At 37.7% G+C, this 26,843-nt stretch overlaps 2 protein-coding genes across 12 annotated transcripts in view; both read left to right on the top strand.

The window, feature by feature from the left end:
* ERC1 (ELKS/RAB6-interacting/CAST family member 1) overlaps positions 1-26,843 on the top strand; it is a 556,187-nt gene that overhangs the window by 212,342 nt on the left and 317,002 nt on the right. The gene's annotated exons all lie outside the window — the stretch shown is intronic.
* LOC105705179 (tropomyosin alpha-4 chain-like) lies at positions 6,104-7,004 on the top strand. The gene has a single exon (XM_021667485.2). It carries the CDS (start codon positions 6,104-6,106, stop codon positions 6,848-6,850), a length of 747 nt encoding a protein of 248 aa, XP_021523160.2. The 3' UTR covers positions 6,851-7,004.

Here is a 26,843-nt window from a genome sequence, read left to right as displayed (position 1 = left end):
AGCTGAGACTGCAGGTGCATGCAACTATGCCCAGCTAATTTTTGTACTTTTTTTTTTTGTAGAGATGAGTTTTTGCCATATAGCCTAGGCTGGTCTCGAACTCCCGGGCTCAAGCAGTCTACCTGCCTCAGCCTCCCAAAGTGCTAGGATTACAGAGCTGAGCCACTGCACCCAGCCCTGAACCTTGGACTGTTAAGTCTTGGGTCTTTCCATTTTTAAAGCCAATATTAAATGATAGTAGCTTGGGTGTTATTTGAGTAGAAGGTTAATAAGTAATTTTGGATCCTAAACAATTAATACTAATATTAGGTCCTCCAGCTCTAGTAAAGAGATACAGAATACAGAGGGAAAGTCAGGATATTGTACTGCTACAATTATTCTGAGAAAGACAGAACTAGAGATCAGGTTTATTGGGCATACATACATAAAATTTCTAGGGCTAGCCTTTTGAGTAGTTATGATGGAGGTAACTTTGTTTTTCTACTTTGTGGTGGTTAATTTTATCTTCTTTGCTAACCGTCTTTTCTGTACATCATTGTATTCATTCTCATTTTGCTATAAAGACATACTTGAGACTGTGTAATTTATAAAGAAAAGAGTTTTATTTGGCTCATGTTTCTGTGTGCTGTACAGGCCTCTGCTTCTGTAGTAGCCTCAGGAAACTTATAATCATGGCAGAAGGTGAAGGGGAAGCAGGCAAATTTTGCATGGCTTGCAGGAGAGAGAGAGCCAGCAAAGAGAGAGAGTACTTTCAAACAACCAGATCCCATGAGAACTCTGTCAGAAGACAGCACTAGGGGGATGATGCTAAACCATTAGAAACCATCCCCATGATCCAGTCACTTCCCACCAAGCTCTACCTCCAACATTGGGGATCACAATTCAACATGAAATTTGGGTGGGGACACAGAGCCAAGCCATATCACGCATCTAGAACTATTAGCTCTTAGCTTTTACATCATGATTAAACTTTAATTTTACAAAATACCAAAACAACCTAGTCTGTATTTATAGTATTGTTTTTAAGGGAGCTATATTTTAATTTATAAACAACTGGCTTTGTTTAAAAAATGTTATGACCGGGCATGGTGGCTCATGCCTGTAATTCCAGCACTTTGGGAGGCCGAGGTGGGCAGATCACCTGAGGTCAGGAGTTTGAGACTAGTCTGGCCAACATGGCGAAATCCCATCTCTACTAAAAAATAGATTAAAACAAAAATTATCCGGGGTTGTGGCAGGTGCCTGTAATCCCAGCTACTTGGGAGGCTGAGGCACTAGAATCCCTTGAACCCAGGAGGCAGAGGTTACAGTGAGCCGAGACTGCACCATTGCAGTCCAGCCTGGGCAACAAGAGTGAAACTCCATCTCAAAAAAAAAAAAAAGTTACGTATCTGTTCATAGGATTTGGGTTAATCTAATTGATTTCTGTTTTTAATCAAGGGTGTTCTTAGTATGCTCAGAATTTAGACACAAGAGAGCCCCTGAATTGACTGTCTGAATTGTTAAAAGCGGTAAATTTTTTTTTTTTTTTTTGAGATGGAGTTTTGTTCTTGTTGCCTAGGCTGGAGTGCAGTGGCTCAATCTCAGCTTACAGCAACCTCTACACCCCCGGGTTCAAGCAATTCACCTGCCTTAGCCTCCCAAGTAGCTGGGATTAAAGGCATGCGCCACCACACCCAGCTACTTTTATATTTTTAGTAGAGACGGGGTTTCTCCGTGTTTGAACTCCCGACCTCAGGTGATCCACCTGCCTCAGCCTCCCAAAGTACTGGGATTAAAGGTGTGAGCCACTGTGCCTGGCCAAAGCAGTAACTTTTAACTTTATTTTGGTAAGTGAGAGGTATCTTGTATTTCTCTGGATCAAAAATCAATTAGTTGAGTTAACTGAGTTTGAACACAAAGAATGGGGTCATTTTCCTATCATGACAGTAGGGATTTTTAATCTGGGAGTGTTATTTGCATGTGTGTATGTGTAAGAGAAAGAGAACTTTTCTGGTGGCATTTGGGAAAAGATCATTGCATTTTGAGTTTTAAAATTTTCTTTTAAAAATATTATAGGTAGTTCCTAAAATATTTTACAATGAAAATGGAGGTTTTTATTTTTCATAAATCTGCTAAAATGTGTTGGCAAACTTGAACTAGTTCATAGGATGATATTACCAATTTTTGACTTGATAGCCTGAGAAGAATTTACTATTTTCTTAGAAAATAGAAGTTGAATTTAGAAGATGAATGCTTTTTCTGACCTGCTTTTCTTACTCTTTTTTTTTTTTTGACTAACATTTTTGTTCCCTTTTTCTGTTTGTGGGAATCTGACCTGATTCAAGAAAACTTGACTGACCTTCTTTCAGTAGTAATCTCTCTTTTCTTTACTTGTGCTTTTCCAGTAGTAACTATCACATTCTGTCCTGTGACTGTACATTATTGAGAGACCAATATATATATGTTAAAAAATAGAAGTAGCACTCTTTTCTCTTTCTGCTATCTGATCATCTCACATTTCCTTTTCTTGCCATCACCCATAATATTCAGACCCTTTAGAAATTAAAAAAGATAGAGATTCAGTATTCTCCCATACCTTGATATTATATTGAAAATATTATTTTTATATTTCTTTTATGTGTACGTAATATGTTTACACATATACATGTTTATATATGCGTACATATATATTTACACAGGCTTTTCCTGTAAGTACACTTATATGCCTAAAATATTTTTATACCATTTAATATAATTCAGTCGAATTACTTTTAGATTTATAGATTAAACAGAAGTGTAGATAACTTTCCCTTTCCCCTTTTTGTCACAGGGAAATACCAATTCTGACCTTGTTTTTGTATTTTAACATCTATAAAATTTGGATACACATACAAGTAATGGCATGGTATAACTTTTTTTCTTTCTCAGTAATATAAAATACTTTTTACCATGACGCATCTTCTATCGTTGGTGAATTAATGTTAAGGATACATTCAAAGAGAGTGAATAAAATTGTTTTGTTGAACGTGGGAGTAGAAGAAAATAGTATTTCTAAATTAATATTGTTTTGTCATATATTCCATTTTAAATATATATGTAGTAATCAAATGATTGTATTTACTATTATATATTGTAAATTAGATATTTGACTGATTTATCTGTATCCTGAGTTTGTTTATTTAGGTTGACCCAAAATGGTTTCTTTTGGACCATTTTATTGGAAAAATGGGCTTTGTGATATTTTATGTTAGTATCAGATGATATTCAGGCATCTATTGCATAGCATAACCTGAAAATGTAAATCTAGGTATTTAGTCTTTATTCTTGTAAATATTTTTCCTTAAATCTTGAATTAATACTCATTTGCTATGTCTTCAAATATCTATGATACAGAAATTAAGTCATATGCAAGTTTGACATAAACTGCTGTATAATTCATGAGGAAAGTGTCTCCTTAGAGAAAAAATTCTTACTTTTAAATTTATGGATATGCATCTTCAGTCCATGAAGTAGAATGTCAGAGAATATGCTCTTAATGTGGTTATAGTAGAAGAGAGATGATTGGGGCTGCTGATGGTGGCTCAGTGTAATTATATAATGTGTATTCTTGCTTGAAGGAGAATGGTCTATGTTTAAAAATGAAAAAACTAAAAAGGAAAAGAAAGATGCCAGCATATTACAACTGAAGATGACTGGTTCTTTGTCTGATCCTGCTTGCTTCACCTTGCTTTCTGGAGAAGCTGCTTGTTTCTTCTTCCTCCTTGATCAATATCATTGATTTCCTTTAAAAGGAGAGTAAGTTATAAAGCTTTATGTAGTCAGTTCTGTTAGGTTATCTTCCCAAAGTTTCTTGTGGGCACAGCACTATATGATTTGTTACGGTGGTCTTACAGGAATCTGTGTTTAATGGCTACTGTAATGTTTTACCTAAAAGTATAAACATTAGGATTACATATAATTTGATGTGCAGATTTTTTTCCCCTAAAGTTATTTCCCGGGAGTTATAGTTTGGCTGGATGTGGTTGCTCATGCCTGTAATCCTAGCACTTTGGGAGGCCAAGGTGGGTTAACTGCTTGAGCCTAGGAGTTCAAGACTAGCTTGCACACATGGTGAAACCTCGTCTCTACAAAAAATTCAAAAATTAGCCAGATGTGGTGGTGCACGCTTATCGTCCCAGCTCTTTGGGAGGCTGAGGTGGGAGGATTACTTGAGTCTGGAAAGTAGAGTTTGCAGTGAGTTGAGATCGTGCCACTGCACTCTAGCCTAGGTGACAGTTGAAACCCTATCCTCCCCCCACAAAAAAAGTTATACTTTGATGCTCAAGTGAAATATGATTCATGAGTAATAAAATAGGTAAAAAATTAATAATTAAAGTTGCTCTCTGGAAGGAATACATTCAGTTTTTTCCCATGGATTTACCCCTGTGTTATATAAAAGCTTCCTTATAAAGGAGATTCAGTTAATGTCCTTGTTCATCTAAAATTATTTTGACTTCCTATGTCATGACCAATAAAATAAAAAAAAAACATAGGGAGCAATCATTTAGATTGTTTTTTCTGCCTTTGAACATTGTCCACATTTTACATTGTGTTATAGATGCTAAAGGTCCATGGAGTTTTATAGATTCCTAAGGAAGCATCATAAAACATATAAATGGTGCCCAGGTGAGATGTCAGCAGGCCTACATTCTTACTCTTTTTGAGACGTAGTCTCGCTCTGTCACCCAGGCTGGAGTGCTGTGGTACAATCTCTGCTCACTTCAACCTCCACCTCCCAGGTACAAGCGATTCTCCTGCCTTAGCCTCCTGAGTAGCTGGGACTACAGGCGTGCGCCACCATGCCTGGCTAATTTTTGTGTTTTTGGTAGAGACGGGGTTCACTATGTTGGCTAGGCTGGTCTTGAATCCTGATGTCAGGTGATCTGCACGCCTTGACCTCCCAAAATGCTGAAATTACAGGTGTGAGCCACAGTGCCCAGCTGCTACATTCTTATTCTGGATCTGCCACTCACTCACTATGTGATTGCGAGCAAGTCGTTTTGTTTCTGTTTTTCATCTCTTCATCTTTTAACAAATCTTGTCTTTCTTATCTTTTTTTCTCACAATAGCTTTTTAGAACCTTTAAGTACTGAATTATACTTTTGCAAGAAATAGTCTGTTTTAGAAAACATAAAAGTGTAAATGGAAATGGTGCTTGCATTCAAGAAATAAATATTTTGTTTCAGATTTTTAAAGTAAAATTTAGATAATGAAGATAATCCAGATGGTACTGGTCATTAGAAGTCCTAACTATTTGGAGGATTATACTAATTTCATTGAAACTGATTACTTTTTAAAAAGCAAAAAAAACTGCTTTTTGTTGTAAAAGGCAATCATGAACTGTAAGGGATACACACTATGTAGGAATATTAAGCATGGCTGCTTTGCATCTCCTGCTGCTAAGCTGCATTGGAAATGAATTGATGTGAACAGACCTGTGTATTCTTGTTCATCATTGCTTTTAGATTGTACCATTTGAGGATTTTGGAAGATGTGGAGTGAGAAATACTGGTTGTTATTAGGATAAAATTATGTTTCAACATTTGAGAAAGTTATTTCAAGTTATTCCAAGTAAATTAGAGTTCTGTAGTCTATAGAAGCTGTGTTTTTCTGCTTTTGCTTTTGTTAATTAGCTTGGACCCTTTTAATGGAATGGGTTGGTTAAGGCATAGTCAGTTTAAAGGTGGGAGTCTATATAACTAAGTGTGGCGATTCCTCAAGGATCTAGAAATGGAAATTCCATTTGACCCAGCAATCCCATCACTGGGTATATACCCAAAGGATTATAAATCATTCTATTATAAAGACAGGCTGGGCGCAGTGTCTCATGCCTGTAATCCTAGCACTTTGGGAGGCCGAGGTGGGTGGATCACCTGAGGTCAGGAGTTCAAGACCAGCCTGGCCATCAGGGTGAAACCTCATCTTTAAAAAAATAAAAAAAGGGGGGGCGGGGAGAGGCGGGGGCGGCCCCCGCGCAGGCAAAGGCTGGGGGGCCGGGGCGCGGCCGTGCAGCTCTCGCCCGAGCCGAGCCCAGCCTAGCCGAGCGCCCGCCGCTGCCCGTGCGCCTCTGCGCCTCCGCGCCATGGCCGGCCTCAACTCCCTGGAGGCGGTGAAACGCAAGATCCAGGCCCTGCAGCAGCAGGCGGACGAGGCGGAAGACCGCGCGCAGGGCCTGCAGCGGGAGCTGGACGGCGAGCGTGAGCGGCGCGAGAAAGCTGAAGGTGATGTGGCCGCTCTTAACCGACGCATCCAGCTCGTTGAGGAGGAGCTGGACAGGGCTCAGGAACGACTGGCCACAGCCCTGCAGAAGCTGGAGGAGGCGGAAAAGGCCGCAGATGAGAGTGAGAGAGGAATGAAGGTGATAGAAAACCGGGCCATGAAGGATGAGGAGAAGATGGAGATTCAGGAGATGCAGCTCAAAGAGGCCAAGCACATTGCGGAAGAGGCTGACCGCAAATACGAGGAGGTAGCTCGGAAACTGGTCATCCTGGAGGGTGAGCTGGAGAGGGCAGAGGAGCGTGCGGAGGTGTCTGAACTAAAATGTGGTGACCTGGAAGAAGAGCTCAAGAATGTTACTAACAATCTGAAGTCGCTGGAGGCTGCATCTGAAAAGTATTCTGAAAAGGAAGACAAATATGAAGAAAAAATTAAACTTCTGTCTGACAAACTGAAAGAGGCTGAGACCCGTGCTGAATTTGCAGAGAGAACAGTGGCAAAACTGGAAAAGACCATTGATGACCTGGAAGAGAAACTTGCCCAGGCCAAAGAAGAGAACGTGGGCTTACATCAGACACTGGATCAGACACTAAATGAACTTAACTGTATATAATCAAAACAGAAGAGTCTTGTTCCACCAGAAACTCCGGAGCTCCGTGGGTCTTTCTCTTCTCTTGTAAGACGTTCCTTTTATTATTGCCATCTTCGCTTTGCTGGATATGTCAAGCAAATTATGAATACATGACCAAATATTTTGTATCGGAGAAGCTTTGAGCATCAGTTAAATCTCATTCCTTTCCTTTTTTTCCCCCCAAATGGCACCAGCTTTTTCAGCTCTCTTATTTTTTCCTTAAGTTGCATTTATTCCTAAGGTAGGCAGGGTATTTCCTAGTAAGCATCTTTCTTAAGACAGAGGGCATTTGGTTCCTGGGAGAATAGGCAGCCCCACACTTTGAAGAACGCAGACCCCAATATCTAGTGGATCTGTTTAAAATGCTGAAGAACATAACCTTTTGGGTCAAGGTTGGTCGAACTATAGGAGAGAACAGGGACCATCACATGGGTGGGGATTTTCCATCCAGAGCCAATAAAAGGGCTGGGCGGGGTGGGCGGGGGGCGAGCATTGTGGGAAATCATAACCCATGGATAGATTAACCTGAGAATCCTGGCCCTTCTCCACACTCCACCATGCAGAACAAACATCCTCTCAAGCAGTCAACGTAGAATGCTTGGGAAATAGTCATAATTACCCACATATTTTCTGGATAGATCCTTGATGTGATGTTCTGCATATTTCCTTCATTCTAAAGTTGTTCTCCTGCCGGGTGTGGTGGCCCACGCCTGTAATCCCAACATTTTGGGAGGCCAAGGTGGGCAGATCACTTGAGGTCAGGAGTTCAAGACCAACCTGGCCAACATGGTGAAACCTGGTCTCTACTAAAATTACAAAAATTATGATGGTGCCTGCCTGTAGTCTCAGCTACTCCAGGAGACTCAGGCAGGAGGATCCCTTGAACCCAGAAAGTGGAGGTTGCAGTGAGCCGAGATCATGGCACTGCACTCCAGCCCGGGCAACAGAGTGAGACTCCATCTCAAAAAAAAATAAAAATAAAGTTGTTCTCTGAGGAGCAAATGTCTCATTCCAATAATGACCCATCCACTCAGCAGGAATATGGTGGAGTTCAGTCCAGTTCAGGTCAGCCATAAAGACCACAAGTCATTAATAAGTTGAGCAGAAGAGTTTTTCTTTTCTCTTAGCAGAAAGGGCCTCTCTGGCAGCAGAGATTAAAAATTGGCCCAACTTCATTTCCATACTTCAGGGAATAGCAAACTGAAGATTTACTTATCTAGGACTTGAATTCCTTCTTTGGGACCAAGTTAATAAAAGACCAAGAAACTCCTGATTAAACTGGATAATGGAGGATTTTATAGACAGGGCTGCACACATTGGCTTTGTTTTACTTCTGTTTTCTCAGTTAACATCTCAGAGCTGGAACATTCCATATTCCCCAGCAGCGTGTCGGGGCCAACTAAAATTTACAATTCCGACTAAAAATCACCCTGCTTCTCGCTTATTTGAATCCCCTATCCGCCCCGCCCCACCACCCCGCTCCTATTTATTCAGCACCACACTACCCAGGAAATACACTAGCAAATTGTGCAATTGAATGAAATCCACACTTTTCTTTTAGATTCTTGCAACTGTATCATATATAATAGTATCACTTTTCTACATTTTGGTCAAATAAATTTTTACATAAACTTAAAAAAAAAAATAAAATAAAGACATGCACACGTGTGTTCATTGAGGCACTAAACAATAGCAAAGACCTGGAACCAACCCAAGTGCCCATGAAGGATAGACTGGATAAAGAAAATGTGGCACATCTACACCATGGAATATGCAGCAGAAAAAAGGGTGAATCCATGTCCTTTTCAGGGACATGGACGAATCTGGAAACCATCATTCTCAGCAAACTGACACAACAACAGAAAACCAAACACTGCATGTTCTCACTCATAAGTGGGTGTTGAACAATGAGAACACACGGCCACAGGGAGGAGAACATCACACACTGGGGTCTGTTAGGGGCCTGGGGGACTAGGGGAGGGACAGTGGGGGCTGGGGAGATTGGGGAGGGATAACATTGGGAGAAATACCTGATATAGGTGATGGGGGGATGGAGACAGCAAACCACCATGGCATGTGTGTACCTATGCAACAATCCTGCAAGATCTGTACGTGTACCCCAGAACTTAAAGTACAATTTAAAAAAAAAAGCAAAAATGATGACTGACAAGCTAAAGCCTATGATGCTGCAGCAGAAAACTGCTCACAACCCATGCCAACAAGTGCTGGGAAGCTGCATCAGGCAATAGTCTTTCCTGCCATGGAAACCCATTAAACTCTCTGAGCTGAAGCAGCCCTTTGCCTTGGTTATTAGTCTATTTCCTTATTATAGGTGCTTTAAATAAATCTTCAGTAGTTTAAAAAAAAAAAACTAAGTAGACTAAAATTGTGCAGTTACTTAATGCCAGTTCTAACTACTTAAATGAGAATGAGATGCCTAAACTTCTCTATTTTTCTTAGTGTTTAAGAAATTTGTTTTTCTGTCCCATGCAATGGTAAATTTTAGACAAATTTTTTTTCTTTAGAAACTTTCATTAAAGTACATTGGTATAATCTAATAAGAAATTTATTGAGAGTTGAAAATTTGAAATAACTTTTTTTAGTGACTGTGCAGAATTTGTGACTCCTTCTCTTCCTTAATCCTGTGTTTTATGTTTGCCTGTGTCCATGAATAATATTATTTCTGAATATTGTCCTTATTAATTCTTTCTAACTTTCTCTTTCACATTTTCATCCTGGATTTGCTGTTTCCTTCAGTCTCACCTCAAGGTCAGTATCTTGTATGAAAACAAAGATTATGTGATTGAGCATTGTTTGCGAATATTACCTTGAATTCTTATCGGGAACTGAACTTATTCCAGGAGAGAGATGTCTAGAAATCTAGGTGTGGCTATAAAATGTCAGGAGTATTGGGTTTATCAGAAGAGTGGGTTCAGATTTTTGTCTTTGAAAGGTAGTGTGAGTATCAGAGATCAAAAGCCAGATGGCCAGGTTTTTTGACTGAGAGAGAAGTGGAGATGAAAAGAGCAATCAAAGGAGCAGGGTGGGGGGTCGGGGGATACTGTGTTAATTTAATTAAAAATTCAACAGAGACATTCTAGCTGTTAAGCAGGATAAAGCGTAGCAAGAATGATGGAGGGAAAGTCACAACTGTCTGTAGTTTCATAGAAGAAACTGATTTATTTACTGAGACTAACCTTCAGACACATACACTCCTACATCCTTTAAATTTTGGTTTCATTTTGTGATTCTGCTGGTTGGTAGAACTAGTGATAACAAAAACAACCACCATTACTGCTACTTATATGTGCCAGAGGCACTGTAGTAGAACATATTTTGTTTCAGTTCATCTCAGCAACTATGCAGGGAGATTTATTATTTGCATTTTTTAGGTGAAAAAGCACAAGTGCACAGATCATTAACTTCTTCATTAGTAAGTAAATAGTAAGAGAAGTGGCACAAAACAATCAGAAATCTGCATTTTAAAAGTTCTTTATTTTCCATGAGTCATGGCAATACAAAGTGTGAGGATTTCTGATAGGATTCAGAAATGAGCCTGTTAATATCAGATGTGTTTTACCTAGCAATTACCTAATAATAATGATGATAATATATATATTTTAATGTATTTGTTGTTTATAAAAGCACCTTTTTGACCCTCATAGCTAGCATATGAGTTAAACTGGGATGTGTTAAAGAGTTAGCCCCCCAAAAAAGAAAATAAATTGGAAAAAATTTATGCCCTCCCCCATTTTGAGTAAGCTGTATTCTTACAGTGTTTGTAATAAAAACAGCAAACAAATACTGCATTTAAAAAATGATTTTCCTGTTTCTGTTCTAAACATTTTCTTCACATATTGTAGTAAAACGGTATGGGTACCACTTAAGTAATTCCAATTATGGCAAAATCTGAAAGCAGTTGAGTTTTAGTAAAAAAAATTTCTTGAAGTGTTTTGCCGTGTGTTTAGAGAAGTTTATCTCTAACTTAAGTTTCAAGCTGACTCATATTTTAGTGGGAAATAAGTTTATTTTCCAAGGAATACAAAATAAAATAGCTATTGTTTTTTCAGTGGCAAAGGTCATCTTAGCTGCAGTATGCAAAAGTTTAAAGTCTCTCTTCATTCCAGATTATAATTTAGTGCAGTATTTTTTTCCTAGACAGAAACATTTTACCATTTTAATGATGATTTTGCCAAGTCCAGTTAAATAGGTCGTCAAGAGAGTGTAATTTATTACTGCTTTGATATTGGGTTGGGTGTTTGAGTGACTTTATTATATGACCTTGGGCAAGATACTTAGCCTTTCAGTGTTTATTTAACCACTTCTTTTGTGTTAATAGTGATACTTAGCGTAGTATTTGTATTTTAGTGTCTCCACTAAGCATTTCCATTTTGGATAGGTTTATTTTTGTTCCTCTCTTCCTCCCTTATCTTCTTCCCCTGCTCTCCTCTGTCTTCCTTTGCATTCAGTACAGAGTAGTGAGATTTTTAGAGCGACTGAAGACTCACATTTTCTGTCTTTAGACATATACGTCTTTTTATTTCTTGTTAATGACATTAGCACCAGAGAATGAATACAAAGAAATTATTCCATATATAGATGAAAATGTATGATTTGATTCAGAATTCTTCTTTTGGCTAACGGTCATTCAGAGGTGAGAGCTATAAATGTCATCTCTTTATTCTTGTTAACATTTAGGTCTAAAATTAAGTTTAGTATTATTAGTATCTATGTTTCATATCAGTTACCATTATAGACTTGTTTTCAAAACAAATGTTTGGAATATGTGTGATAGTTCCTACCAACTTCATTAACCCATTTATGCCGGAGATTGCACTTTTTTTGTGTGAAAAATCAGATCTTCACGATGACATTGAGCAGCAGGATATAAATAAGTCCCACAAGCTTAGCATTCCGATAATAGAACACTAGGCATAAATGTGTTAAGACCAGAATCTTTATGTTGTTAAAAGTTAAAATACTTTTATACTTTGCTCAAAAAAAATCCCATTGTTACAGTCTGTTTTATATTGTTCGATGAAAACATTTTACATTGATTTCTAAAATCTAACTCAAATAGTTCTTTCTCTGCACACTTTAGAAAAATTTTTTACATTGTTGTCTGAGTTTATTAAGAAAAGATACTCGTCTGATATCTGATAGGTTTATTAGAAAGAAAAAAAAAGAAAAGGCACTAGTCACTAAAACCTCATAAGATATGTTACTGACAAAAATAGATGTAATTGTATTTTTGAAAGAGTTAGTTTCTTATTTTTTTAGCCAAAGCTTTCCAAACTTTATATATCCTAGAAAGTTTCTGATCCCATAAGATCTATTTACAAGGAGTTTGACATATGGGCAACAGTTTTTAACCCAGGAGAATGATTTGTTGTTATTTGCATTTTTGGCTTCCACTTTTCATTCCTTTAGCTCTCTTAAGCAGCTTTATTGTTCAAGAGTATATTTTCCTATTTTCCTTTCAAATAATAGTGCCTAATGTTTTTGTAATAGTCTACACAAGCAAATGTAGCCATCTTCTCTGTTAAATAACATCTGCTGATGTAGTCATATACTCTTTTGAATAATTCATTCGTAGAAAAAAATATGTGAATACAGACTTGCGCTGATTTTCCTAACTCTTCTACTGAAAATGATAGATTTATATGCATTGATAAATGGTAAATGTTTTTCTAGATAGCAGTTGTAGATCACTACAGTTGAAGATCAATTCTGTAAATGAGCTGAAGATGGCAAATTCAAAGGAAAGAATAATTTTAAAATTAGCCAAAATGTGAGTTTTTATAGAGTTGCCAGATTTAGCAAATAAAAATATGGATGGCTGGTTAAATTTCGTATAAACCACAAATAATCTTCTAGTATGTCTTACAGTAAATATTGGAGCATACTTACTCTACTCCCCCATCTCAATAAAAACCACAATAACATGTCTAATTTCTTTCTTTCTTCTTTTTTTTTTTTTTGAGACGGAGTCTTGCTCTTTCACCAGGCTGGAGTGTAGTGTCACAATCTTGGCTCACTGCAACCTCTTGTCTCCTGGGTTCAAGCAATTCCCCTGCCTCAGCCTCAGCCTCTTGCGTAGCTAGGACTACAGGTGTGTGCCACGAAGCCCAGCTGATTTTTTGTATTTTAATAGAGACAGTGTTTCACCATGGCCAGGATGGTTTCGATCTCCTGACCTCATGATCTGCTCGCCTCAGCCTCCCAAAGTGCTGGGATTACAGGAGTGAGCCACTGTGCCTGGCCTAACATGTCTAATTTCTAATTACAGTTTGACACTGTTAAAAATGTTGTCACATTCTTTATCTCACTTTAACTTATAACAACTATATGAATTGGATGACATTTTCCCATTTCACAAATCAGAAAATTGAGTTTAGAGAGATTAGAGGATTTACTTAGGGTCATAGCTACTAAGTGGCAGAATCTAGTGTACAAATCTAGTTTGTCTGATTTCAAGTTAACCACACACTTTCCTTTCCTCTAGATCAAACTTGTCCAACCCAAAGCCCACAGCCCATGGGCTGCATGCAGCCCAGGTCAGCTTTGAATTTGGCCCAACACAAATATGTAAACTTTCTTAAAATATTATGAGCTTTTTTTGCATTTGTTTTTAAGCTCATCAACTATTATTAGTGTTAGTGTATTTTATGTGTGGCCCACAACAATTCTTACTTTTCCAGTGTGGCCCAGGGAAGGCAAAAGGTTAGACACCCCTGCTCTATATCTTGTTCTGTTACGTCTTTGTGAAGTCTAGAGATGACATGTAGGTTATAATACCTTTTTAAATTTATGGTTTTTAGATCTTTGGAGCATGGGGGTGGAGGGTTGGATTACTCGTATTATTTGGTTTGCACAGTATCCAGAGAAGCAGAATGTGTTGTCTTGAAGTGGAAACTGTATGCAGCTCTGTCTTTTACTTGGTAACTGTTGGCAACTGGTGTTCCAGTTGTGTCTTCTTTTGTTTATTGTATACTAAAACTATCTTGTGTAGGAAATTGATTAATTCTGAACAAAATAATGATATGGCAGTCAGCAATTAAACTGGGTTTTCGTTTTGTTTTGTTTTGTTTTGTTTTTTGAGACGGAGTCTTGCTCTTGTCGCCCAGGCTGGCACCATCTTGGCTCACTGCAACCTCTGCCTCCCAGGTTCAAGCGATTCTCCTGCCTCAGCCTCCCGAGTAGCTGGGATTAGAGGCATGCACCACCACGCCTGTCTAATTTTTGTATTTTTAGTAGAGGTGGGGTTTCATCATGTTGGCCAGGCTGGTCTTGAACTCCTGACCTCATATGATCCACCTGCCTCGGCCTCCCAAAGTGCTGGGATTACAGGTGTAATAAACTTTTTAAAGCAGTCTCATGATGGGCTTATTTTCAGGGGGGCTGTTGGTATGTATTGTTCCCTATGATTATCAATATATTTGGAATTCACACAGTTAAACAAACTTGTGGTTTCATGTAGCAATGTTTGGGATTTCTTTGTAACATGTTTTTCTTTTTGCTCTAATTCTTAGGTGAGAATGGCTAGTCTGTCACCATTTACAGGCTGTAGTATGAGATGTTCCTATAGTATTGACTAGTTTATTTGTGTTGTCCTATTTATCAGCATTTTCAGCCTTGCTCAAGAAATGTTCTGTAATACAACTTGTATTTTAGATATTGGGTAATTTGATTATTTTATATAAGATCCTTTAGAACAGCGCTTCTCAAATTTAAGTGTCATACAAATTGAATAGGACCTTATTAAAATGCAGTTCTTATTTGATGGATTTGGTTGGGCCCTGAATTTTTCTGCATTTCTAAAAGGTCCCAGTTGGTACTGATACTGTTGGTCTGTTGAGTATGTGTGCACTCAAAAGACTTTAGTGAGTTAATGTTTTTGGAATAGATATTCCTCCTTTTTTAAAAAATTCACAAATATTTAACAATATTCCTATTGATTTATTTATACCAATTTATATTTGAACTTGTTATAAAAATTGATCCTTCCTTGGTTTTAGGATATCAAGGTGACCCTTTGCCTCTGTTAAAGTACGTCTGAGGTTTTCTATTGGCATGGGTACAAGAGTCAAGTTAAAATTTCAGGATGTTAGAGCAAAAGCACTGTTTTCATTGGCACCTGTTACCTCGTTACTTAAATGTATAAAAGCATGTTGAACAGTGTAACAGTGACAAGAAATTTAGGGTGAGGCAACTGGAGAAGAGAGTCACAAACTTCAAAACTACTGAATTGGCTTCTTGGATATGGCTTATGCTTTCACAGAAACCTTCCTTCCAACCTCCAGTTTCTGTTTTTCACATATGTGGGTTTAAGGTCCCAGAATTTGAGATTGTATTTTGGGAGAAATAGATGAGGAAATCAGTGATCTCAACTGGCAGCTAGCAGATCTATAAGTGATTTGGTTTAATTGTGTACACATTGGAATTGCTCTCTATTTAAGACAGTCTTTTTAAGCTGAAGTGTATCTCCACTGTTGGCATTTTCTTTGTTGGTGAAGTTGTATTCTTTTGTTTTAACCTTCTAGCTCTTGTCTGAGTTGTCAAATGTTTGACCATGATAGCAAAGATCGCAAAACTAGTTCTTTTTGCAAGCAGATCTCATCTTTAAGGTATAGTGTAATGGGATTCAGAAACTTGACTTCTGTCATAGGAAGGAGGGAAACGTATGTTTAAATTTTTCTTCACTCCGTTTTTCTTCATTATTATGGTTTTTTTTTTTTCCTGGGTGTTTGGGATATTTGCTCTCAATGGCTACAAAAGACAGTTTTAAGATTCTTTAGCTTGCTGTTTGGGCTAGATATTACAAATTTCAATGTTACTATGTTTCTGAATTCAAAAATCACTTAAGTATGTTACACAACTATTTTGAAAGTGTTAGTGAAAAATAATTCCCTTCAAATATCTTTTAAATTGAGAATTTTTTTTTTTAAGGTGGAGTTTTGCTCTTGTTGTCCAGGCAACATATAATGGTGCGATCTCGGCTTACCACAACCTCCGCCTCCCGGGCTCAAGTGATTCTCCTGTCTCAGCCTCCTGAGTAGCTGGGATTACAGGTGTGTGCCACCACACCCAACTAATTTTGTATTTTTATAGTAGAAATGGAGTTTTTCCATGTTGGTTGGGCTTAAACTCCCGACTTCAGGTGATCTGCCCGCCTCAGCCTCCCAAAGTGCTAGGATTACAGGTGTGAGCCACCGCACCCGGCCTAAACTGAGATGTTGAAAGTTCTTTACAGATGACTTTCCAAGAAAACTACAAGGAATAATTGGCTTGGGGAAGTGATTCATAATGATATAGCTTGGATATAATCAGAACTTTTTTTGTTTGTTTTGAGTTGGTGTTTCGCTCTTGTCGCCCAGGCTGGAGTGCAATGTTGTGATCTCAGCTGACTGCAACCTCTGCCTCCTGCGTTCAAGCTATTCTCCTACCTCAGCCTCCCGAGTAGGTGGGATTACAGGCACCTGCCACCATGCCCAGCTAATTTTTATTTTTTGTATTTTTAGTAGAGATAGGGTTTCATCATATTGGCCAGGCTGGTCTTGAACTCCTGACCTCAGGTGATCCACCTGATTTAGCCTACCAAAGTGCTGGGATTACAGGTGGGCCACCATACCTGGCCATAATCAGAACTTTTATAGAATGTGTTGTGAGAGGAAAACTCTCCACAGGCTATCTTTACCTTATTTAAAGGAGGTCAATTAAATATAAACCATAGTAGCTTGCTTATTGTTATTATTAGTTTATCGATGCAATAGTAGAGTAAGTTGATCTTTTCTGCATTACTGCAAAAGCTATCTAATGCTTCCTCCTGTCCACTCTCATTATGTTTCCCTTCAGCTTGTTCCAAATTTTGGGAAATCTGATTATATCATTTCTTAAATACTTTGATAAGCTACAGATTCCTTGCTTAACATAGAATTATTTGGTTTTGCTTACTTTTAGCTTCCTTTTTCTCTCTCCTCCAACTTTAATTAAGCTATAGTCATTCTGAACCATGAGGTTTTCCCCAACATAACATATTCTCCTTTTCCTTAGGTTTTTGTTCATAGTGTTCTTTATGCCTAGTTCTGGATCACCTGCCTAGTGACTTGGACTAATAATGCCTTAGGAAAGTTCAGGTATTGTTTTTCCAGGAATCCTCTCCTGATCTTTACCACTACCCCCACCTCCAGACTAGGTTAGGTCTCTTTCCTGTCCACTTTAATAGCACTTATATACTGTGTTTCCTTAGATGCCTGGGAGGTATTTGAGAACAAGAATCATTTTTATTCATGAAATTGTTGCAGGACTTTTCCTTAGTTCAGCTGAAGACAGGGGACCTTGTCACATGGCCACAAAAACTTAGGCTTGCAGATGATTGGAAGGGTGAGTAGGGCAGGGTTTTATTGGGTGAAAAGGAAAAGTGGGAAACAGGGACTCTCTGCAGGCCAGAGTCCTTGCTAGAGTGCTTCCCGTCTTGCAGATTGAATCCCAGGTTACACCCATGAAAAGGAGGGGCTAAGCTCCTCCCTGCTGCACAAGGTGCAAATTTCTGTTGCTTCACCCCAGTGTGCACTCCTTCCAGTGTGCTACTGGCTGGAGTTTCTCTGGGGACTCCTTCCTACCTGGATCTCTCAAAATTATATCCTCAGTGTTTGATATATAATAGTAGTATTTAATGAAATGTTTGTCTATTTAATGAGTAGTGAATATGTAAAAAACTCAGCAGGCTGTCAAAGCTTGGATAAATGTAGATCCTCTTACATCCCAGAGGCTATATTCTCCTGGGCAATACCTAAAGCATATTTTTTAGTTGTCTAGTAATCCTGATTCTGCCCTTTGGTAAGGTTAGTTTTCTTTACCTTCTTTACCTGTAACCTAGCATTTAGTCTAGTTTTCTAACTTATAGGTAGTTTTTTTCTAAATATAAAATTATTTCCTGACTCTTTCTGCCTAAATCCTTTGGCTTCCATTTTGACTGTTCACATAAAGAGGAGAAAAAAAAAACCATAGTGTCTTACATTTATTTAGTACCTAGTAGCTTACGGCGCACTTTCACATTGACCATCTAATACGAGTGAAGAGATAAATTCTATGGAAGAACTAAAGACTCATCCTGTTATTACTCATCATTTCAAGTGGAAAGAAAGGGGTAGTTTTTAAAAGGAAAAGTGCATAGAAATACTGTTTTAGATTCGAAGCTCGCTTTCAGAGGAGTTGAGTTTTAAGGCCAGGTGCGGTCTCTGATGCCTGTAATCCCAGCACTTTGGGAGGTTGAGGTGGGCGGATCACTCAAGCTCAGGAGTTTGAGACCAGCAGGGCCAATATGGTGAAACCCAATCTTTACTAAAAATACAGAAACGACTTGGGTGTGGTGGTGGGCACCTGTGGTCCTAGCTACTCAGGAGGCTGAGGCAGGAGAATCGCTTGAACCCAGCAGGTAGTGGTTGCAATGAGCCGAGATTGTTGCCACTGCACTCTACCCTCGGCGACACAGCAAGACGCTATCTCAAAAAAAAAAAAAAAAAAAAATTAGCTGGGCATGATGATGCATGCCTGTAATCCCAGCTACTCAGGAGGCTGAGGCAAAGAATCACTTGAACGTTTGAACCCAGGAGGCAGAGGTTGCAGTGAGCCAAGATTGTACCACTGGCCACTGCATGCCAGCCTGCATGACAGAGTGAGACTTTATCTCCAAAAAAAAAAGTTGAGTTTTAAAAAAATAAAATGAATCCATATGAGAATGCCAGGGGACTTACATCGTTGGCTATGCTATACTTTTGGAAAGAAAAAAGACACTAAAAGATGACATTTCTTAAGGACAGAGGAATGTATGTAGTTAACCATGGTAATAGAATCCTGGTAAGGTAACAACTCTGTAGAGCAGTGGGTTTCTTCCTTCTGATATATGTACTATGTATGCCATCTTCATTTAGTGTTTGGTGTCAGAGATTTTCCAGGTAAACAATGTTTGCTCATAATTACTATAGTAGAGAGGTTTAAAGTATTATAGCTACACTCAGACAGACCTGAGTTTGAGTACTAGTTCTGGGATGTTTAAAAATGATTTTGGGTAATGATTAAATTTTATTGAAGGTTTGCTCTTTTCATTTTTAATGTGGAGTTAATAAAATCTTATAAGAACATTTTGAACGAGATGATAAATACGCAATGATAAACATTAAGGTGCTTGGTATATAATAAGCACTTATAAGAGTTATTATAGTATTTAGCATAGGCTAGAGTTAGATATATAACATTGAATAATATCCTCCTTTCCTCCACTCCCCACTTCCCTGCCTCCCCTCAAAGAATGAAGAAGAAGCATATTCCATGATTATTTAGATCTTAAATGTATGGGCAAATTTAGATATTTAAATTTATATATTAACATATAAAACATAAATATGCATGTGTGTGTATATACACACATCTGTGTATATACACATCTTATATGTATACACACATACATATGTTTGGGGTGGGGAGAGAAAGGATATGTTAGTAACCTCTTGCAGTGTGCCAAATCTTATGCTAAGCATTTTTCATGTATTATTTCATTTACTTCTCACAACTCTATAAGAGCTAGGCATTGTTCCCATGTAATAAATTAAAAAGATAAAACTCTGAAACTTAGAGAGACTAAAGATCATATAGATAATGAATAGTGAGTCAGTATTTAACCTAGAACTCTTTAACCTTTAAAACTTTTACTTTTAACCTCTCTACCATTGTATTCCTGTTAGGGATCCTCACTTCCCTTGGGAGATCTTGAACATACTCTGAGATTCACCAGTTACCATGTATGTAAATTTTATGATTCTGTATTTTCATTTCAATCAAAATAAAAAAAGGTTTATTTACATTTTCTGGATCACCTGGCTGAATATCTTAAAATGAAATACCCTATGTAGTTTCATTTATATTTATGGATATCATCTCATTGTCTTCAGGTATTACCATTGTAATTGTCATGGGCCAATGAGAAAAGAACAGTGGTAGGCATAATCCATACTGTTGCTTTTTAACCAAGCAGAGTTCAAATGATGTCATAATATACTATAACAAGCAAACTTTTTAAAAAAGTAATTTGACCAAGAAAATTTCTGAGACAGTTGGATCATCATATGGCTCAAAACAAAACAACTTAGACCATAGTAGTAAGTACCATAAGTGCACTGTGAGCAGCAATTTAACAGCATATTCAATTAATATTGGTACTTTTAATTTTGTCTTTTCGTTTGAATTGAATTGAATTTGGGAACTCTAGTTATAAGATTTGCATTTTTTTTTTTTTTTACAGTATTACAATTTATCAGTAGTGGATCTAAAAAATATTTTCTTTTACAATTATACTAAATTATACTGCTATCTAGATACAGACCCATTAATTCATGAAGATGAAGGAATTAATTCTGTTTAGGGGAATGCTGGAAAGCTTTGCCAAGATACTGCCATTTATGCTGCTTCTGGCAGAATGAGTGCATATATGCTGGGCAAAGACAGGGTAAGGGAAAGGCCAAGGATGCTAAGACATCTGAACAGGCAAAAACAAAAAACAAAAGAATCTATTCCTCATGCTTACTGCATGAGGGAATATTAAACATATAGGTGGTTGTTAAAGACCTTTAGTGCTAATTAAGGGAATTTGGATTTTATTACGTAGTTTGAATCCAAAAAAAGCAAAAAGTATGGGAATATAAACAACTATTATAATTCAATTGTGTGCATGTGGAATCTTTGTAAATTTAGTCATGTTAAATAAAATCAATTTTATTGGTTAAAGACTGTTTGGAAATGAAACGTAAATATTTTGTATGAAAATAAATTGTCCCCAAATTTTCAGATTTATAAGTTACATTTTTTTGGCCTCTCTCTTCCTCCTTCTTTTGTTCATCCCTTTTTCCTTCTTTTCCTCTAGATTCATCCTTTAATAATGAAATCAGAAACTTGCAACTTTATTCTTCTCTCCCATCTCACTTGGATACTTTAGCAATTAATAGTCCTTTATCCAATTGATTTATTGATTTTCAGTGTATTTTAACCAACATTTATGGAGAAAACTACTTATGAGATTTTCTGATCACTAATACTGATTTGCACAGAAAAAAAGTTACTATTATTTACTTAATAGAGCTCTTTTATTAATGATTTTATTTATGCCTTGATTTCCCAGTTAGCCTCCAGCTGTTACCTCTGTTTATTATGTATGTTACAGTGAAATGTCCGAGTTAAATCAGTTTTTAAACTGAGCTCTGTGCACCAAGTGGAGAAATATGGATGGCATTACTATTCCTGCATATACATTATCATATGCTACTCGTGCAGTATAATTAAACTGTAGCATTTACAGCTTTCATCATTGACATAGCCTTGTGGGGGAATGTAAATGGAATGATATCTACAAAAACATATTTCAGATGGGGAGAGTGAAACAAGATAACAGGAAAATAAAAGGCCATATTGTCTGTTCAGATTAGTACATTACTTTTCCTAAGTCATGGGGCTAGCAACCGCTTTAGATCTGACTTCTACCAAGAAGGTTGAATCCCCGGTTGATCCTTTGAGGCCTGAGGCTTATAAACAAAAAATATGAAAGGGAGAGGAAAATTAAATGAATTAGGAGTGTTGGAGAATAATAATAAAATTAAGAGAGAAAATAATAGAGGTAGAGGAAGAGGTTATATACACTTACACTTACTTCTTTTACTATGAATATTTTACTCAAAAGTCTAAGATTGCATGTCCTGTTTTATACGGTGATAAAAATTATGATAATGCTTAACATAAATGGATGCTTTCCTCCGTAAAAGTGCTTGATGCTTTCCTCTGTCATTATGAATTAATCAGTGAGAAATCTAGAAGTGAGCAACGTAAAAGTGTTCCCTCCCCTCCTTTTTTTAAACAGGGAAAAAAGTTGACAACATATTTATTCTGTAATAGATCCAAAAAGCCAAGTCCACATTTTATGGCAGGGGTTTTCTTTGGTTTTCTGCTTCTCAACCACACCTTCAAATTTCTTGGCACAGTACAGTCATAGTATTGTGTCATATCCTCGGTCTGTTTTATCAAACTTTATAAATTGATTTTGACTATACCAACAATACTAGATTTTTATCTTTACACAGTTTGGGAAATGGACAATGACTGTTTTAGAAAAACAGCTCTATAAATTGTGCTGTGGTATGTTAGAATAGGTTCTCTGCTTTGCTTTTCCTCTAGTCTACTGCCATTCCTAGACAGTGTCATTTCTCTGATTTAGGACATTGTGTAGCTGTTTTGGGTAGAGGAAAACTGCCTCTAAGTATGTGGAATAGATTGCTACACATCAGAATTCTCCACCTTGGAATGATGTTGCTGAAAGATACATTGCAGCTCTGACCAGCACCTCCTGTCTTCCCAGTTCACTTACTCTTGTCTGCACTCTAATTATTCCATCTAATTAGGACCTTGAAACAACAACCTACTCCTTTTTTTGTTTGTTTTTAATCTCTTATGTCCTCACACTTCCTTCCTTACCTGGGTCAGATTTCGTGGTCTGCAGTATAATCATTCCCTTCAAAATCCCCTTGACTTACTTGCTTTTCTCTTCTATCACACTTGCTTGCAAAACCTCAATTCTGATTTAAAGCAAGTGTCTTCCTATACTGCCTCTGCCCTGAGCAGCTGCGTATTACCAGGAAAGAAAAGTCACACGGCTTTGCGGACTGGTCTCACATGGAATGTATGGCCACAGATCTCAAATTGCTGCTAATTCTGCAGGCAGTCCTAATAAAAGAGGACTATTAGATTTGATTTCCCATTCTCAGAGGTAACTGTATAATTCTCTTCTTTTATCAAATCTGCAAATCCTTCCCCTCCACTCACAGTTTCTGGCTTCACTTCATATTACATGGAGAAAATTAAAATAATTGGATGCTACCCTCTGTGTCTCCCCATCATTAAATTACCAGCCTACTTGCATCTATACCTGTATCCTTTGCCTGAATAGTGTTACTATTCCTGAGTTCAGCTCTGCTGCCTTTTCTCTTGATCTTATCCCAGTTCCCCAACCTAAAGATGCTTCTCCCTCATTATCTTTCTGCCTCCTTTATTTTCAAATTTTTGCTTTCTCCTAGTTCACAAGTGTACTAACCTGCCTTCAAAGTTCCACTTACCATCTTTAAAAAATCCTTCCCTTGACGCGATGTCTTATTCTGGTTGCCACCCTGTTCTCTCTTTCACTTCTCAGCAATTCTTGTTTAAAAAATTGACTGTAATTGCTATCTGCCTTGCCTTATCTTTCTTCATGTTTGTTTAATCAGGTTTCTATTTTTAGTACTCCTGCAAATCTGCTCTTGTCAAATTATCATTAATATCCATGTTACCAAATACAAAAATCACTTCTATGGCCCCATCTTACTTTCCTTTCAGCATCATTCTATGCACTTCCTTCCTTGAAACACTATTTTCTTCTGTTATCTCTTATACCAGTTTCTCCTTATTTTCTCCCTATTTCACTTGTCATTCCTTTTCTGTTGCTTTTGATTCTACCACATTCCTCTAGACCTCTAAAGGGCTCCACTCTCAGTCCTGTTCATATATATATATATTCTCAGACTTCTCTTCTTTTTTTTTGTTTTGAGATGGAGTTTCACTCTGTCGCCCAGGCTGGAGGGTTATGGTGCTGTCTTGGCTCACTGCAACCTCCGCCTCCCAGGTTCAAGCAATTCTCTGGCCTCAGCCTCCCTTGTAGCTGGGATTACAGGTGTGTGCCACCATACCTGGCTAATTTTTATATTTCTAGTGGAGATGGGATTTCACTATGTTGGCTGGGCTGGTCTTGAACTCCTGACCTCAGGCGATCCACCCGCCTTGGCCTCCCAAAGTGCTGGGATTACAGGCAGTCACTGCACCTGGCCTCAGACTTCGTCAGGTCTGATGCTGTCATTATCAAAAACACAGCAATAGCTACCAAATTAATAATATACAAGGTGCTCCAGAATACTAATTACCTACGCAGTGTCTTTAGTTAAATATCAAATTTAGTTTTACTCAGAACAGATCTCTTGATCTGGCCCACCCTTTTCAAAACCTCTTCTTCCCCAGTTTTCCACCCTCAAGAAATGGTACTACCCTTCACTCATTGTGCAGGCAATAAATCACCAAGCAATCCCTGATTTTTCTCTTACTTTCTACATTAAATCTATTAGTAAGCCATATCACACCTCAAAAGTGTATCTGTAATTCAGTGATTCCACTCTATTCCTTCTATGAACCATTATCCCTTGCTCAAACTACTGCAGCAGTTTTTCAGCTGCTATCTGCTTCTATATTATACTTCCCATCTCCATAGCAATCAGACTGAACTCTTTTTTTCTTTTTTGAGACAGGGTCTCACTCTGTTGCCCAGACTGGAGTACTCTGGCATCATCTTGGCTCACTGCAACCTCTGCCTCCCAAGGTCAAACCATCCTCCCTCCTCAGCCTCCCAAGTAGCTGGGACTACAGGCACACACCACCATGCCTGGCTAATTTTTGCATTTTTTGTAGAGACAGAGTTTTGCCATTTTATCCAGGCTGGCTTCGAACTCCTGAGCTCAAGCGATCTTCCCACCTCTACCTTCCAAACTGCTGGGAGTACAGGCGTGAGCTACCGTACCTGGCCTGAACTGTTTTCTTCATTAGCTGTATTTAACTCTTGGCAGGCATTCAGTAAATATGTGCTGAATAGATGAGCAAGGGCCGGCTCTTTTCTGAAAAAGTTGACAATTGAGAATGTATGCTAGCTTTAAATGATAGACAAATATGTGGCTTTACCTGTTGAGAGAAACTGAATGCTTATTAGGTTACTGTTAGTTTTGTGTTTTTGAGCAATTCGTTTGCACTTTGTGATGCCAAGTAGTTGCTTCCAAATGTAGAAGACTTTCCAGTTACCTACAAAGCTCTTTAGCAGGGATTGAAAAACTACAGCTCACCTGGCACCTATTTTTGTAAAACCTGCAAGCTAAGAATGGGTTTTACATTTTTAAAGGGTAACAAAAATATAAAAATATATGAGACAGATTTTATATGATTAACAAAATGTAAAATATTTGCTCTCTGACCCTTTACAAGGAAAGTTTGCTGACCCTTGCTGGAGGCAGTGGCCCTCATTACCTGCCTTCCTCATTAGCGGCCTGCTGCTCTCGTCTGCTTCACCTGGGACTTGTGTGCATTCGCATTTGCTGTTTCCTTTCTGTGGAACACTAGGCTTGCTCCCTTGCTTCCTTCACATGTTTAGCTGTTGCCTTTGCAGTGGGGCCTTTCCTGAGCGCTTTATTTAAATTCCAATCCCACCACCCATTCCTATACACTTAATCTCCTTTCTTCTTTTATTTTTCCCATTGGACTTATCAGTGTCTGACATACCATGTATTTTACTTATGTTCTGTTTCTCTCCAGTGGACAGTAAACTCAATGAGGGCTGAGATTTTTTGTCTGCTTTGTTTACGGCCATATTTTCAAAGATAGTGCCTGGTCAGTAGAAGCTTTTATTAAATATTTGTTGAATTAATGGTAATAGAAGTAATTTTGAAAACCAGTGTTAAAAAAAGAATCAAAACCCTTCAGTAAACATTGATTAATTGCCATAAGACAGTCCTCATCTCAGATTTATGGAGATGTATAAAATGGGTCCTTGTCTTCAAAGAAATCAGTGTAGTAGTGATGATAAGCATAGAAATAAAAGAAATTAAATGTAAGATGAGACTAATTGTCATGCAGTTTCCTTGCTGATTACAAAAATGTTGAATTGATCATTTAAAATATTTTTGCAGAAGTTTAAAGTGTTTATGTAAAACCCCAAGTAATTAACAGTTTTATGTTCTGTTTTGATATCTTTTCTCCTTTTCATTATGCCTTATTTTCTTTAGACAGTTAGGGATATGGTTCTGTGAAAATAAAACCTATATTTAGAAAGCCTTTGAAATAGTCAAAAGCATTTTAATTAGAGAAAGAACAAGTGAAACTATCATTTTATTTTTAGTTGTGTGGTTACTTTTTGGGCAGGTGTTTTTTAAAGCAACAATTAGGTATTTAGGTAGTATAAAATATTATGTTTAATTTTTATGTTAACTATGAGTTCTTTGGGGGAAGGTAAAATGAGAAAGTGTGTGTGTGTGTGCACTTGTGCAATATATATAGTCATTAGTCACTGTAAAATGGAGATAGGTTCTGAGAAATGCATGACTATGTGGTGTCATTGTACAAGCATCATAGAGTATACTAACAGAAACCTAGATAGTCTAGCCTACTGCACAGCTAGGCTGTAAGGTACAGACTGTTGTGCCTAGGCTATAATCCTGTACAGCATGTCACTGTACTGAATACCATAGGCAGCATAACATGGTGACATTTGTGTACCTAAACATGTAAACATCGGTAATGATACAGTATTATAATCTTATGAGATCGAATCTTATATGCAGTTCATTGTTGACCAAAACATTATCATTATGTGCTGTATGACTATTATGAATATATATATATTCTCCTTTTTTTTCTTTTTCTTTTCTTTTTTATTTTTTTGAGAGAGAGAGTCTTGCTCCGTCGCGCAGGCTGGAGAGCAGTGGCATGATCTTGGCTCACTGCAACCTCAGTTTCCTGGGTTCAAGCAATTCTTGTGCCTCAGACTCCCGAGTAGGTAGGATTACAGGTGCCACTATGCATGGCTAATTTTTGTATTTTTAATAGATATGGGATTTTTGCCATGTTGCCCAGGCTGGTCTCAAATTCCTGACTTCAATTGATCCACCCATCTTGGCCTCCCACAGTGCTGGGATTAAAGGTGTGAGCCACCACCTCTGGCCCATATTGTCTATATGTAACGTTTTATAAATACTATAGATGTTTATTATATACAATGCTTTAGCAATGTCATTTTATTCTTAATTATTGTATATTTAAGCCCTAGCTTAAACTTCTCTTCTCGAGTGAAAACACAGATATCTGAGTGAAA

This window comes from Aotus nancymaae, unplaced genomic scaffold (genome assembly GCF_030222135.1).
Source record: "Aotus nancymaae isolate 86718 unplaced genomic scaffold, 86718_ANA_hifiasm-v0.15.2.pri h1tg000016l, whole genome shotgun sequence".
Classification (NCBI taxonomy): Eukaryota; Metazoa; Chordata; class Mammalia; order Primates; family Aotidae; genus Aotus; species Aotus nancymaae.
The sequence above is the reverse complement of the archived record's forward strand: the minus strand, read 5'-3'. Positions and strand labels throughout refer to the sequence as shown.

Coding starts and splice junctions, on each gene's coding strand:
- LOC105705179 (XM_021667485.2), top strand. CDS start 6,104: ATGGCCGGCCTCAACTCCCTGGAGGCGGTGAAACGCAAGATCCAGGCC.